Raw genomic sequence first — 16,776 nt, 5'->3', positions numbered from 1 at the left:
GTAGCCACCCTTTGCTTTTTTTGATAGCGCTGCAAACCCTTGGTGTTCTCTCAATGAGCTTCATGAGGTAGTCACCTGGAATGGTTTTCACTTCACAGGTGTGCCTTGTCAGGGTTAATTAGTGGAAGTTTTTCCCTTGTTAATGAAAAAGCGCATTGAATGAGAAGGTGTGTCCAAACTTTTGGCCTGTACTGTATATGTAGTTTATAAAATACAAGTACAGCTGAAATCATTAGCCGATCAGACACTCAGTTGATTGACAGAACTGTCAATCAGTTCCTAAAATGCGAGATTTTTTCTGCATTGAGCACTTTTACTTGTAATGCTTTTGAGTACTTTTTCCTGATGATTCTTACATACTTTTACATATGTAACATTTCCAATGCAGGACTTTTACTTGCACCAGAGTATGTTTACAAGGTGGTATTAGTCATTTTTCTTAAGGAAAGGATCTGAATACTCTACTATGTGTGTTGGCGGTCCCCGAACGTGCGACAGCGACGATCGCAAGTCCCGCGGAAAATGACTAAACGTGTAACATGTGTCTGAACATGTGACTGACAGGTTCACTGCTGTCGTGGTGAGGTGGCGGCCGGGTGACCCATCTCCAACACCGGGTTTAGAGTTGCAGGCGAGAGCTGGAGTTACAGTCACGGCGAAGCCCGGCTGTGTTGCTCGAGGAAAGAAAAGCCAGACTCTGACCTCGGTGGCAGACGAGAGAGAAAAGAGGAGAGAGGCAGCCGGGTGATTGTGCGAAGGGACGGCCGTATGGGGAGAGGAAGCGGGGGAGAGAGGGCGGTGAGAGAAAGACAGGGTGACACGATGTCAAGGAAAGATAAAGAACGAGGGCAAGAAATAGTAGAGAAACAGAGAATGAGGGAAGATAGGATTCCGCAGTGTGCACGGCTGCAACTGTGAGATTTTATTAAAGGACAAGACAACATTTTGGAGGATGAAGGATCTTCCGCAGATCCATAGGAGACGTAAGACGACTAAAACACAATGAGAACTAAAACGCACAGAACATGTGCTACTGACACTTCACATCAAAAACCAGATCAAAGCACTAACAAGATACTGTAAGACGAGATAATGCATGATGACGAGACTTGACAAGGGTTGGCTATCGTTCAAAATCATGGGCGGCACAAAGCCGCGGTGCCTCTGCAAAATAGCCTCGGGAAGGAACTTGTTTTGGTGCAACATGTGTGCTTTCAAAGGTTGTTTTTAGCCGTGCAACAGAAAACTCAGATCGGACAGATAGTCCAGCTAGCTGTCTGGATTTACCCTGCAGAGATCTGAGGAGCAGTTAACCATAGTCCTCAGAAATCCACCAGAGTTTAGAACGCCAACACAAAGGAAGCGGACATCCGGCCGAAAAGAGCCCGATCCAGTACTGATACAGTAAAGTGACGTCACTTTCTGAACTTACCAGACTGTTTTATAGCTGTAGCTGTTTTATTATATGTCCTTATCCACTATTTATCAAAACTCTCATTGTGTAAACATTTTGTAAAAGCACCAATAGTCAACCCTACAATATTGCCGCAATATCAACATCGATGTACAGTACAGGCCAAAGGTTTGGACACACCTTCTCATTCAATGCGTTTCCTTTTTACTTTCATGACTATTTACATTGTAGATTCTCACTGAAGGCATCAAAATCTTATATTTTAGATTCTTCAAAGTAGCCACCCTTTGCTTTTTTATTAATAAGGTAAAAACTTCCACTAATTAACCCTGACAAAGCACACCTGTGAAGTGAAAACCATTCCAGGTGACTACCTCATGAAGCTCATTGAGAGAACACCAAGGGTTTGCAGAGTTATCAAAAAAAGCAAAGGGTGGCTACTTTGAAGAATCTGATATATAAGACATGTTTTCAGTTATTTCACACTTTTTTGTTAAGTACACAATTCCATATGTGTTCATTCATAGTTTTGATGCCTTCAGTGAGAATCTACAATGTAAATAGTCATGAAAATAAAGGAAACGCGTTGAATGAGAAGGTGTGTCCAAACTTTTGGCCTGTACTGTACTTGTTCAAAAAAATGTTGACGTTTTTTTTCATATCGCCCAGCTCTAACAGCAGAGTTTACACACAGCACTGACCTTTCACCATAGTTCCAGAGATAACTGCGTCTCGATGCGGTTTGGGTATACTCAGCTTGTGTTTGGGCGTTGGGAGCAAGAAGTTCTTCATAGAAATAATGACAACAGATTGTCTGTCGCGGCACCTGATGACTGCGAATATCAATGTGTTGCCATCTCACATATGCAGTCAGTCTGTTTCTGCTGCGAGTTAATTTGAGACATATGTATGGTTGCTATGGCTACTTGCAGTTTAATATAACTTGCTCACTGATTTAGTGACTGTGGTAAAACATTTCCCTGGCTGTTTAAGGCTGCAGGCTAAGAGAAACGGTCATCAAAAGAAAACAGATCTATATCTGTATTAGTGCTGAAATGATTAACTGATCCAGAAACATCATTATTATTATTAACTACGTACTCATGTACCAAGCCCAAATTCATTCTGAAATGTTAGAATGTGCTGCTTTTTTTCTCTTTTATATCATTTTAAATGACATTTGTTGGCCTATGGGCCATTGATCGGGATAAAATATGCAATTCGAAGACGTCACCTCCCACTTTGAGAACTTGGGACTGACATTTTTCCCTACTTTGTGACATTTTACAGTCAAAGCGAAGAGTCTTTTCTATCGAGAAGTAATCAAGAGATTTTTTTGATAACTAAAATAATTAGTTATTTGAAGCCCTAATCCCAATCATTTCACAAGCTCAATAAAACTTCCTGGATCAGAGCTTTCTCTTGCCCTCTAATGTGTCTTGATACATCCGTCCCTCAAGACGTTCGTGCGAGAGTGCAGAAGTAGACTTTTTTTTTTATAGCAGTCAAAGAGAAAAGCCAAGGAAACAGAAGGAGCTTGAGAGATGTAGAGAAAGACAAAGACATAGACAGGCTTTGGGCCAGTGGAGTTCCGAGACAGAAACGGAGACAGTGAGTGAGTTCCAGCCACCGTCGGGGTGTGAGGTAAGTTACTCGATACCCGCTGACACAGACAGAAGCGGCGTGATTGACACCCATTCTCTCTGGTTTATTTCCTCCCTCTGCTGCTTCACTTCCAATATTCCTCTCATGGTGACTTTTATCTCCTCTCGCAGCCGCACGGCATCTGATAAAGTGCCTTTTTGAAATAAGAGCCAGAGTCATCTGCGACAGTGGAAACACTGACAAGGTTTTACTTTTATCAGGAATTCACCACACGGCCAGAATCCATCACGCCGAGCGTCTGGGTGGAAGGACGGAGGACTGTCTGAGGACAAACTATACGGACATCACGTATATAGATGCAACCCCAACTTGCTGGGACGATGGGCTTTGTCCCGATTTGATTCTTTCATGATACATGGGTGCCAATTCGATTTGTATTGCAATTTTCATTTATTGCGATTCAACACTATTGAGTGTTGAGATTTCCTTTTCCTTCTTTAACAGGAACAAAGTTGAATAATACACTTCTAGAGACAATATATCTTGAGACATTTCTAAAAAAAACTAATTGTTTTCTAAGAAGAATGAACATCAAATGTCAGTCAGTCAGTCTGGCATTTATTTCACTTGTTAAGAAGTACATCACAATGTATTTTCTGCATTTCCTGCTTTCGCTCTCTTTTGCTGGAAAGGGATATGATGTAGTCGCCATTGACAGTACCATACAACAAGAAAATAGTTAGGTGAAATATCGATTCTGGGGAAAAGAATCCATTTTTGAAATTGCTATCACAATACATACGTGATACGTTATTTCCCGAATAACGATCACATACATACTCAACACACGGTGACAGATATACTAACACACTCCAGGTTGTGTGTGTGTGTTTGCGTGTGTGGTCGGATTAAGAGCAGTTTGAGCAGGAAATGAGTGAGGTCACAGTATCGCGTCCTGTGAGGAAAAGTCTAAAAAAAAAAGAGAAAAATTTATAGTGGGATAATTAAGGTCAGACAAAACCTAAAAATGTTTTTGACAAAAGTGCAGACAGAAGTTGAAGTGACTCCGTCACAGCTGGAGCCACCGTCAGCACTCTATTAGCGACTCGGTCCCCTGCACTACTTGAAAACGAATTAGTTTTGTTAGCTGTACAAAACAATCACAGCAACCCCTACGAAAGGAAGTTTTTAATCTTCGCCTTTCACAACCAGTAACACAGAGGAAATGAGATTTTGTAGGTGAGCATAACAGCATGCCACTCATCTGCAGAAATGACTGCCCGTGGCCAAATTAGACTTGGAAATATGAGGGTGACATTGAGTTGTTTCATATGATAAAATATGGAGCAGCAGACTTTCACATCAGGATGAGAGGGGCGATAAATCTCTTCAGACTGTATTTAAAGCAGAGATAAGTGTGGAATGCATCTGATGGAGAAACAATGGACCTTGTCAGATTGGTCATTTCTACTGGTTAACTGATGTTTATGAATGAAGGTAGTTTTTTTCAGAGCGAAGAGGTCTCAGGTGAAGTTTGAAGTGAATGAGAATGGAGAATACCGAGTGGGTTTGCGGCAGGGCTGCACGATCGCGATATCAACCGCGGCAATAAACGCACGGCGAAGGGCTGCGACACTTTTGATTTGTGTCCCTACTTTGATCCAAAGGCTTGTACATTAAAGATATTCCCCTTTATATTGTACGTTCAGTGCAATATTGAAGTGAAGGCATTTTCGTCAAAAAAAAAAAAAAAAACTGTTTGCATTTCCAGAAGTGGATGAATCATCATGATCTCATTATTGAGCAAAATACGACAAATGCCATTTTAAACCATAACCACACAACCCTAGATTAGATCAAGGGAGGCGTTTTGAAACGAAAGTGTGGGTACTGTGTCTAAAGTGTTTTGTTCTCAACTCCTGCCTGTTGTCTCCGCAGCCTCCATCACTGACGACAAGGGAAGAAGAAGCTGCCTTCGACTTAAAGTCTTCGTCAGGCCTCAGAGTGAGTCACTGATTGTTGTGTCTACAATGCCCAGTTTGCCTTTCTGTTGTGATCAGGCCGTGGACCCGGGACATTTCACTGCTCTAAACTCCGCATATCCTCTCTCCTCTTTGTTTTCAAAGACAATTGTGTGAAAAACTCTGGGACCGTGCAGGAAGGGGTCGATTTCGAGGACAACAATCACAATTCTCTAGAACCCAGAGGTTGGTGGGAATATGCAGTACATAATATTTATGTGTGTTACGTCTGCTTATGATAATCTTTTCTTTTTATTTCCTTGAGAATTTTCATTCATTTTATGTACGTCATGATTTCATTGAATTGACGTGACATTTAGTATAGAGCCCACACTGTATACTCTTAGAATAATCACGTAGTCATGAACTTTTAACTGTATTAGAACAGTCATTTCTAAACGCAGACAATAACTCAGCTAAATACTCTAGAATAGAATTTTTGGGACAAATGTATAATCTGCCGATGTATGGCAGGCTGTTAATCAAAACAAGTGTTTCGAGCCTTTTTGCTAAGCTAAAGTCGACCTCACACCAAACGATTCCACTGTCGCAGACGCATTTTTCAATATCGGAATGAAATCATGAGTCTTGGAGTTGGCGCAGGCTCCCTTCGTCTCAGTAGTTTGGTGCAAGGTGGTCATAAAAATCGTATTAAGAAGTCCGAGTCAGTCTTTTCCGACAAAATCAAATGTGTTTGATATTATCGTTAAGTCTTGATAGTGAACGTTAACAACCAATGGGTGCGCTTCCTTCTGCACCAAACAGGAAGCAGCAAACCGGCTAGAGCCAGTGTTGTTTATGTTTACTATGGCGCCGTGCTAATTTAAACGCTAAAGAGGGAAAGTTCTAGATTTTCAACCCTTCTGAAGCGCGTCATCCCACAAACTTTTACCGGCGGGTAAACACGGAAAACCGAAAATCAGCAAACTTTCTCTTAAAGTTACCAGCTAACGCATGCGGTAGCTAGCTAGCTTGGTTACATATTTCAAAACATAATCTTGTTGTAGCCTTGCAAATTGTCACCCTGCAAGATTCCCAGTCTTTACATATTACGACAGATAGTCTTTAGATGTGATATGGGATCAGACTTAAAAGTTTTCTGAGTTTTCCAGTGTATGGTAAGCATAAGCTAACCGTCAATGATCATTTTTCATCTCTTTCCCTTCAGACGGCATCGGTCACGAGTCGCCAGAGCCGGCGAGAAGGGATGTGAACTCTGTCGGTCGGCGCCAGACTTCCGTCCTGCTGCTCAGCTTCGCCCTCATACTCCTGGCTGCCATCTTGTCTTTATAGCGCCCAGCCTGAGGAATGGATTGTCCTGATTGGACCACAGGCCGCCCTACCCTGCAACCCCTCCCCTCAAGGAGCACTTTTAAAAAAAAATTTAAAAAGAAGAAGAAGAAGAAGAAAAACACTGACATCTCTCTAGGTGAAACGAGAGAGGAAGGGACTTCGACGCTGAAGCCTTTTGTTGTTTTTTTGGACTTGCCAACATTGAGTGGTTCTTGACTTTCTGGTGGGTGCTGATGGACAAGGCGCCCCGAGGTGAAGGAGGCCTAGTCTCTTACTTTTCCGCCTCGCTGCCGTCCACAGTATGCAGATTTTCTTTGTTTTAAAGACAAGCACACATACATGCTTACAGGCATACACACAGACACACAGACACACACACACACACAGAACACAAACGACACAATCAGTACACTCTTTGGCTTGAATGGTAAAGAAGCACAGCAGGATCCCGCAAACGTTTACAGACATTTAACATTTTATTAGTGTTCAGGAAAAAAAACGCCACCTAACCCCTTGACATGTAACATGATTAAATCTCACATCAAAGTGGAAGAGGTTTCGAAGAAGATCCGGGAGCGAAGCATCGCGCACAGGCCAACGGAAAGGAAAAGGAGAAGGATGTTGTTGCTAGGAGACTGGTGCCAAAGGTGTGGGGGGTATGTGGTGGGCCTTTGATGACTTAACCTTCCTCTCAGGTTAAAAAGGAGTCGGATGTCAGACTGCGGAGGACCCATGTTGAGAGTGAAAAAAAAGAAAATTTCATCTTTTAGTGTTGGGATAGAGCCGGTTTAACGATCGGTTAATGTGGTCTTTGTTTTTTTTTTAATAATCACCTAATTCAATTGTAGCAGCCATCACGGGTGTACAGTAAAATATTTGAACGGAGCGTAGAAGTGCGTACGGTATTTTGCCAGGCAAAATGTATTTTCCTATTTATTGTGAAGTACTCGTGCTTTCTTTCTGTTCTGGTTTTAGTCTGCAAAGTACAAACAGTAGAAAAGGCAATAAAAACAACTCCACTTACCCATTAAGTTACTTCACATATTACACCGTTTTTTGATACAATCATACAAAAAACACTGAGTACAGTTTATGTATCTGTTTGCTGATGATGGTCTTTTAAATGTTTTTAACAAAGTCCAGGAAGAAGAAGAAGGAAAAAAAAAAAAAAAAGTCTGATGTGCTATCAGGGTGTAGAAATCATAGAATGTTTGTGTTTGGATTTTGTCATTAAAAATGTCACAAATGTAGTTTTACTATTACACTATTGCTTTTGTGGATCACTGTCATAACACGACTATTGTATATAGAGACAAATTTCCTACAAAGTTCAGGGATGTGTCCATGCCTAACATGAGGTAAAAAAAAAGTGTTGTTTTTTAACTCACGGGGGTTAATCTCCCTTCAGATAAAGCAGCACAAGTTTTGTGTGGCGATAGATATGTTTCAGTGAGACAGTGACGGAGGTGCAGAGCAGGTGGTGGTAGTGTGTGTGAGGGCGGAGGGGGTGGGTGTGCGATTCAGTTGCCCTCTTTGATGTCGTGTAAAGTGGCGTGTGTACAGAACACCCTCCTACCGGTTATTTCTGGAATGAAAAAAAATCGACCACCCGCAGAGATGGAATAAACAGAGTGAGGTGTCCTGTTCTCTCGGGGCAAACTGAAACTTTGTAGAGCCTCTGCTGAGATCAACGGTCATGTTTTCCAAGCACGGACACGCGGTAAACATATATTTTCCACTAGGCTTGTTCAGATTGGCGATCCGCTCGACCATCGACCATTTAAAGGGACTTGATGGGTATGGACCTTTTTTCACACCAGACATTTTGACTTGTCATAGCAGGAAAAGCCCAGCTGAAATTGATAACCTTAACAATGGCTCAGTTCCATCAAGTGTCCCAGGAAGCTATTTCAGTGAGTCAGCATGCACAACACCAGGGCCTCTCCTAAGTGGAATGCAGCCATCATTGATGGTTTTGAATACACCTGTGCTTTTCCTATGACATGTCAACATGTCTGCCGTGAAAAAGGTCTATTGTTTGTTTTTTTTTCGTGCCGGTATTAAGGCACTTAATTAGAGCTTGGCGAAAAAAAATCTAATTATGAATATTAAATAAATATTTTTGACCAAATACATCAATGTCGATACTGCGGCGATATTGTAGGGTTGACTATTGGTGCTTTCACAAAATATTTACACAATGAGAGTTTTGAGAAATAATCACCAATAATGTGGATACAATGACTTAAGTAGGTAAAGGCAAATATATATAACAGCTAGTAAGTCTGGTAAGTACAGAAAATGACATCACTTTACTGTAATGCAGCATTTAAAACCAGGAAAAGACAACACTTGTGTCATATCACGATATTACGATATCCAAAATTTAAGACATCTAGTCTCACATATCGACGTCGACATAATATCGACATATTGCCCAGCCCTAAACTAAATTGTTCAAATATAATCTAAAATCCATCTTGTGTGATCATTTTGGTCAGTTTTAGTCCCTGTGCACCTTAATTTAAAGCAACGCGTTTGTGATCTTTTTTCCAATCCTGACAAGTGCGCTGTGCAATCTGACAATAACCCTGCATCTCCATTCTCCATATACAATATATTCCTCTTCACCACAGCTTTCCTCTGCTGTTTTTCCAGACGGGAAAGCATCAAATCCACTCGTGAATGTATAAAAATGCCTGTAATTATCAACGGTTGACTTCAAATTCATTTTGAATTATGCATTTCATTCGTTACGGACTCTGTGCGATGCAGCAGAGCTACTTTTTCCAATTTGTAATTCGAGAGGGAGAAGTGATCATACGTGGTCACATACGATGTGTTTTAATGAAGCTGAATTCACAATATAGTAGTTCTCTTTCACACATTGGTCTGTGTCTGTTGTCAGAAGTAGCGTGGAGTTTGGTCAAGGCTCATAAATGCTGCTAGGGCTGGGTATCAAATTCAATACTTTTTAGGCACTGACAGAATTGCCTCTGAAGTATTGAGTATCAAGAAATGCCTCGTCATTCAATACCAAATTTAAAAATATAATAAGAAGTAAATCTCATCAGCGTCAGAGAGCCAATAAGCATGCAGCATTATTCTACAAAGAAGCTGAAAAATGTGTGCTTTATGAAATTGGTATGGAAAAAAAGAATTGTGTACGAACCGGTATGGAAGTCACGAAATTGGGATCGGTAGCGGTATGGGACATTTTTTAATACCCAGCCCTAAATGCTACCTTAACCAGCAGTCATTACCAAGTTATTATTTTACTTTTCATTCCATCGTCTGACTAATTTCTGATTGATGACAGCATCCAGCCTCCGATAATGGCAACATGCATATGGAAATACAGAGGGCCCCTTTTTTCTCAGCTGTTTTAGTTTAGTTTAGTTATTAGTTATTATTATTTATTAGTTATTCACAGCAGCAGTGAAAGCCTTCACAGAAACCACAGGCTGCAAGTTTTACTGCTGAAAAAAACCTGTAGTACCTTCCTTCTGGTACAGTTTGATAGAGCATGAGAGCCACTCTTAGGGAAAATTAAAAAAATAATAGTCTCAGACTGACATTAAAGTTGTAATTTTGAGATTGAAGTCATAATGGCAATAAATTGATCATTTCAAAACTCATATCAATTTCAAAGTCATATCAGTAGAATACAATTACATTTTGTGTAAAAAAGTGATGATAAAATGAAGATAAAGTTCTAAATTATCATTTTACCAGACAATTATATCAATATAGAGGTAGTGGTATGCTGCCCCCACCCCCACCCAAAACCAGGATCCTACAAATCCCATAATGCAGTTCTTTTGTTAGACCGTCCCTGCCTTTCAAGCTCCACACCACCAGTCTTCAAGGACAACCCTAATGACATCATCAGGGTTATTTTTTTTATTACCACTTTATCCAAGGTTACCTTTCAGAGCCACAGAAGACATTACGCAACTTTTTGGAGTAAATTGTGGAGTAAATAATGATCCTCTATCCTCCGCATAGAAATAGTTCCATCAAATTCTGTATTGCTGTTTATTTCTTTCTAATTAGTAGCATTGCTAGCTTCACCACTCAATACTTTTATATTATGTACAACATTCATTCATTCCTTGAATGACTATTTTTGAATTCCATAATCTCCGATTAGTTCATTTGCTCTTCTCTCTGCGGTTTCTCAGACAAAAGCCTAAAGAACGTTCACATATCTAAATACGACATCGAAATAAAAAAAAAATGTAATTAAATCTGAGCTGAGAGTGGCAGGGAGAAAAGAACTGAAGATAGCACTTTTAGTTTGAGGACATTTTGTCCCACAGATTTCAAATTTGAAGGAATTAATGAAGTATTTTGAACGTGCGATTGATTCAGCACATTTTTCATTTGAGGGGGCCACACATGAACACTTTATTAAAATTGGTTTCCTCCTCACACCTACCAGCCTCCATATGTTTTAGTTCACCATTAAGAGTCCAGTGTCACTGTAATCATTGCCTCTATAGCCACGCCACGATGAGAAAAACAACAACAATCAGTTAGTTTTGTGGATACTGTGTATCCAACAATTAGTCCGTAGATACTTTCGCTTTTTTTCACACCTGTTTTGAAGGGCACATTAATGTTCTTAGCAAGAAAAAAAAAAGTTCAATGTTTGATATAAAAAAAAAAATGCTTCGTTTCATTTTGTATGTCTTTTATATGAAACAGGAAAAAAATATATATAACAGGATCAACATTGCACCCTCTTGTCTGTAAATGTTTTTGTGGAAACTTAGCACACACCACGCAGTGTGCTCGGGTTACAATCATGGATCAAAGGGTCTGAAGAAAGAACACATGCATCTCCAAAAGCTCGAATATCATTTTACCCCCCCCAAAAAAAATTGTTTTATTGTGTTGTTGCATCAAAAGTGTCTTCAAGGGGCAGGGTTGTCTCTTTGTGACTGCGTGTGGTCTTTCGCTGATCTTTCCCTCCAGCTGTGTCCAAGCCAACCTGCGGTTAAGATCACCGTGGCGACGCAGGATGCGGGAGACAGCGATTGGCTTTTATTGGTGTAGAAAGCTCAATGTGTGTTTGTTTATGGCAGCGGGAGGAAGTCTGTTTTCCACCTCGAAATTGTGATGTTCCATGTTCTGTTGAGCAAACTGTGCTACAAGGAGGGCAAGTTGTATTGTATGTCCCGAGGACTTCTTCTTCTCCTGATTTTGGTACCATGTAGCCTGAAGCTAACACTGCTGTGTCCCTGTTTTGCAGCGACTGTTTTTCCATCCTCTGTATCTCAAAAGAAAGGATGTTTGCTTTTGTCGGTGCATCTAGCATTGGGATGGATTTTTGTACAAAGCATTCTCATGAACGGGTTGGTATGATATCGTACGAAAATGTACGCACACCGATTCCTATGAAAACCCTACGAAATTAGGAGACCGCCGGTTGGTTACGTGATGCCGGCTACAGAGCCCCGTGAGCTGTCGGCTGTATAATTGGCAGTTGGTAGTTGACTTTAGCCAACAAAAGCGGCGCGTTTGTGATCTTTTTTCCAATCCTGACCAGTGCGCTGTGCAATCTGACAATAACCCTGTATCTCCATTCTCCATATACAGTATATGCCTCTTCACCACAGCTTTCCTCTGCTGTCTTTCCAGACGGGAAAGCATCAAATCCACTCGTGAATGTATAAAAATGCCTGTAATTATCGACGGTTGACTTCAAATTCATTCCCGAAAATGTACGCACACCGATTCCTATGAAAACTCTACGAAATTAGGAGACCGCCGGTTGGTTACGTGACGCCGGCTACAGAGCCCCGTGAGCTGTCGGCTGTATAATTGGCAGTTGGTAGTTGACTTTACCCAACAAAAGCGGACTGTGAGCCGTGTGCAGAGCACGCCGACGTGGCGGTCTTTCCAGGGGGGCCGTGGCAGTTGAGTTTAGCCGACGAAAAGTGAGCGTCTTGCAGCGACGACAGTTACGTTAAAGGTGCAGTAGGTAAGACTTATAAAATTAACTTTCTGTCATATTTGATGAAACTGACCCTATGTTCCAGTAGAACTACATGAAGCAGGTAATAAAAAAAAAAAATCTGGCTCCTCTGGCACCACCTACTGCCTGGAGTGTGATTTGCAAAAATCCACAGCGCCGTATTCAGATGCACCAATCAGGGCCGGGGAGGAGGGTGTCTAACTGCGTGTCAATCACTGCTTATGCACACGCATTCATTCTCCCTTGTGGGGGGAGGGGCTTAGGAGACCGTTTTGCGCTTTAGCGGAAAGGGGGGAGGGACTAAGAAGTTGTTGATGTTCCAATTTTCTGGCTAAGGCCTGGATCTTCGCAATCCTACCTAGGGCACCTTTAAGGCAGCAAAATGACTAGCTACATTTTAGGTAAAGGATCACGTTACAGTGCTTAACTTTTCGTAGCTATATTTCCAACATGGTTCATGAGAACAGCTTGAAGCTAACACCACTGCGTCCCTGTTTGGCAGCGACTCTTTTTCCATCCTCTGTATCTCAAAAGAAAGGATGTGTGCTTTTGTCGGTGCATCTAGCATTGGGAAGACTTTTTGTTCAAAGCATTCTCATGAACTATACGATATCGTAGGAAAATGTATGCACACCAATTCTTATGAAAACCCTACGAAATTAGGAGACCGCCGGTTGGTTACGTGACGCCGGCTACAGAGCCAAGTGAGCTGTCGGCCGTATCAGCGGCCGTTGTTAGTTTGTGTTCTGATAAAGGTGACTGCGAGCCGGCAAAAGTTTAGCCGACATAAAGTGAGCGTTGAGGCAGCAAAGAGACGTTAACGTTAAATTTTAGGTCAAGGATCGAACACGCGTCCCCTGGGTGAAACGCTTGTGTTTCCCCCAGTAACGAACTCCGTTCCCTGGCTTGAAAGCGCTGTGTTTTATGGGATTAGGGTTAGTGGGGTTAGGGTTAGAGGGTTACGTGGAATGCTTACCCATTACAGTGCTTAACTTTTCGTAGCTATATTTACAACATGGTTCATGAGAACAGCTTGAAGCTAACACCACTGTGTCCCTTTTTCGCAGCGACTGTTTTCCATCCTCTGTATCTTAAAAGATAAATAAAAGGATGTGTGCTTTTGTCAGTGCATCTAGCATCAGGAAGGTTTTGGTTCATTTAGCCACAGTTGTGTTTCTCCCCCCCCACCCAACTAGACATGAATGTGCCACAAAACTGCACATTTTCTTTGATCATTGTAGTTAAGTGTGCCTTGTGCCTATATGACCCACATCCTCTCCTGTACTCATCTAAAACTATTCTAATGTCTGTTTCTTGCTCAAGTCCCTCACTAGAGTTTTCTACAAAAAAAAAGGCAATTTCTTTGTAAATACCACGTGTCGGAGCAGCTATGACTAACTGCAACAAAACGAGAAAAAAAAAAGATTTAATAAATATTTCTTTGTCGTTGTAATGGTCGCCGTCTGGTTTGTTCTTTATTAATCACTATGCAAATGAGTGACGGGTTGTGAAATGGGATGAACACCATAGGCGAGGTAGGTTTTTTGTCGCTGGATGTTTGTCACTCGATGCACTCTTCGCTCTGCCTCTCCCGCTGTCTGCTTCGATTCCTCACTTTCCGTCTTTCTCTTCCTCCCTCTGTCCATTGGGAGAATAAAAAAAAGGCCACAAAATTTTTTTTTTTGCTTGTAATAAGTACAGATTCACTTGGCAGGATTTTCTTGAAATAAGATATGCTCTTCAAACAAGATGATATATCTTTAACAAATAATACAACAGCTTAAAAACCTCATCGGATGTCCAAGGAAGCTTGTTTCAACGGAGACTCACTTAATATATTTAAGATGCATCGTCTGAAAACAAGTCCCTACATCTCACTGAACTATAACTTGTCAAGTGATCGTGTCTTATACTAAGTGTTATTAGATATGTTGACTAGAAATGAGATGAATATATGGTCCTTTGTTATCAGCAAAACAAGGCATTTTGCTTGTTCCACAGGATGGTTTCTTCAATAATTTATTTAAAATCTGCACGGCAATAAAACAAAATGACAAAAAAACTTTAAAACACAACTCTCCTCCGGCAGGTCACATCAGGGATTCTCTTTCTTTGTCCTACTTTTTCCTTTTTCTTCTTTTGCACCTGATTCGCGTCCACCTTCAACAAGCACATCATTAGATCCTGTGGCCAATCATGAGCTGTGTGTGTGTGTGTGTGTGTGTGTGGGGGGGGGGGGGCTGCTTCTAATTCCAAGTAGTCCAACAGACAAATCCACAAACCCATGCAAATAATAACTGTTAAAACATGCAACACATCTACCAACACAACCAAATGAAAAGCACACACACTCAAACTGGGCAAATAACCAAACAAATTAAACGTTGGGAACAAAATGAAAAGCTGCCTAAAGTCACATTCTGACTATATACTTGGTAAGATGTTGCTTTTTTTTTGGAGCGGTGACTTTGCCACCTGTCACCAACCTGCTGCAAGGACTTTAAGACATCCCATCATAACATTCAGACTGTGTTGTCACAAAACACAATGGGGAGAATTCCAGGAAAAGGTCAAGAACACACTGTGGTTTTTATCAACTGTAATAAAAGTGCAGCTAAGGGTGTCTGAGTCGCAGTGTGCTGCTGCTGGGAATGCACCTTGGACGGTTGGGAGCCACGAACTCTCAGCAGGGTGAAAGAAATCCTTTAAGGTCGTGACACACTAACCCGATTATCGCCCGTCGGACAGTCTGGCGAGATCAGTGACTCGAGTCTGTTCGGTGTGTTCCGTGCCGTCGTCCGTCGGAGGGGCCGACGGCCTTCATTTTGGCCGATTTGACACGTTGAATCAGAAGGCGGGCACTGCCGGCAGTCGGATTCAAATGACCCTTCTGATTGGTAGAGTGCTAACCCGGAAACGAGGAGCGGAATGAGCGTGACTAGAAAAATCGTGACTCAAAATCTGACGTAAATCTTTTAAACTGACCTTTGTCGATCTGAAATGAAGACAGATTCAGCAACTGCATCACGGCCTATTTCTCTCTTAAAATGTTTTCAGAAACACGTTTCGGTGAACTATTTTAGTACAATATGAGATCGTATTCTGAACAAGCCGCCATGACGGTCTGGCTTTGAATTTCCAGAGAAACCAGACCCGGGTGACGCGTTCGTCCAATCAGCTGCCGGTTTTCATTTTGGGGCGACAATACCGATTAGTGCCGCCTGCTGTTATGGAGACGTATTACGTCTCGTCGCTTTGGTGTGTTCCGAGGCACTTTTTTGACCAACTCGGGGAGACTGATCAGTCCGACTGGCTTTTCTGCCGAGGGTCAGCCATCTGGTTGGTGTGTCAGGGCTTTACGCTCACAGTTACTCAACACAAAATGATACAATAATGGTCAAAATGGACAGTGGCTCACATTTCCTGTTTGTTTATTTCCTCGATGGGGGTCAGGCTCCAAAACACTTGGTCCTGCATTTCCCACAATACATCTTGAAATCATCTTTCACTAGAACACGTGTCAAATCGGGCCCCTCGCAGATTTTAATAAGGCACGCATATCAACTCAGGTTGACAATAATTTGTGTTCCACCTACTTTTTGTGGCTTTTTCAACATTTTGTTGCTTTTCTGAAGTTTTGTGTCACTTTTTCTGACATTTTTTGACACTTTTTTCTTTTTACGGCCTACTTTTTTAGGGCTTTATGTTGACGAAACTGTTAGTGAGGTGACTTTATAAGACATGCAGTAATACAGTCAAAGATATTTGACTTTTTTTTTTTTTTTAAGTAAAAGCATGTCAATAAACTCTCTTTCTTTTGCGATGTATTATCATGTTCCAGTGTGGCCTTTAAGCCTGCACTTAACCCTTCCCCACCGGAATTTTGTTTTATTCTTTTAAACTTTACGCCCTATATTATCATCATTAAACTTTATTTGTAGAGCACTTTAAAACAACCACAGTGGACCAAAGTGCTGTACAGAAGAATACATGAAAAACATAAAATACCCAGCTCACACAAAAGTACTAAAAACACGAGGGAAAAAATAACAACCGTACAATAAAAACTATCACAAGTAAAATCAAGTAAATGTCAACATCATACAAGGTGTCAAAGGCCAAGGAGAAGAAGAGATTTAATAACAGACAGCGAAGAGACCTGTCTAATGGGAAGAGGGAGATCGTTCAACAATTTAAGAGCCGCAACAGCGAAGGCACGGTCCCCTTTGAGCTTACACTTTTGTTGTTACGTTTTTGGCACTGTCAGGAGCGGACGATCAGCTGACCTGAGAGAACCAGTGGGTGTATAAGGGTGCATCAGCTCAGAGGCTTCATTTCTATTGCTACATTTTGGTCTAAAAACGTATATCTCTTGCTACGTTTACACCTCGCATTCCCCCTGCTCTGGCGTTTCAGAGCTTTTAAACCGGACACATTTGAAAGCACTTCTGAGCCCGTTT

At 41.4% G+C, this 16,776-nt stretch overlaps 1 protein-coding gene across 2 annotated transcripts in view; it reads left to right on the top strand.

Moving 5' to 3' along the window:
* Positions 1-8,191, top strand: part of LOC114571017 (ephrin-A5b-like) — a 103,591-nt gene extending 95,400 nt beyond the window's left edge. For both annotated transcript variants that reach the window (XM_028601770.1, XM_028601769.1), the window contains 3 exons: positions 4,958-5,023; positions 5,146-5,226; positions 6,209-8,191. In XM_028601770.1, the coding sequence (XP_028457571.1) occupies positions 4,958-5,023; positions 5,146-5,226; positions 6,209-6,333 (272 nt within the window). In that variant the 3' untranslated portion in view covers positions 6,334-8,191. The remainder of the gene's footprint in view (positions 1-4,957; positions 5,024-5,145; positions 5,227-6,208) is intronic.
* Positions 8,192-16,776: the final 8,585 nt, after the last annotated feature.

This window comes from Perca flavescens, chromosome 16 (assembly GCF_004354835.1).
Source record: "Perca flavescens isolate YP-PL-M2 chromosome 16, PFLA_1.0, whole genome shotgun sequence".
Taxonomy (NCBI): Eukaryota; Metazoa; Chordata; class Actinopteri; order Perciformes; family Percidae; genus Perca; species Perca flavescens.
This window is presented reverse-complemented; position numbering and strand designations above follow the sequence as displayed.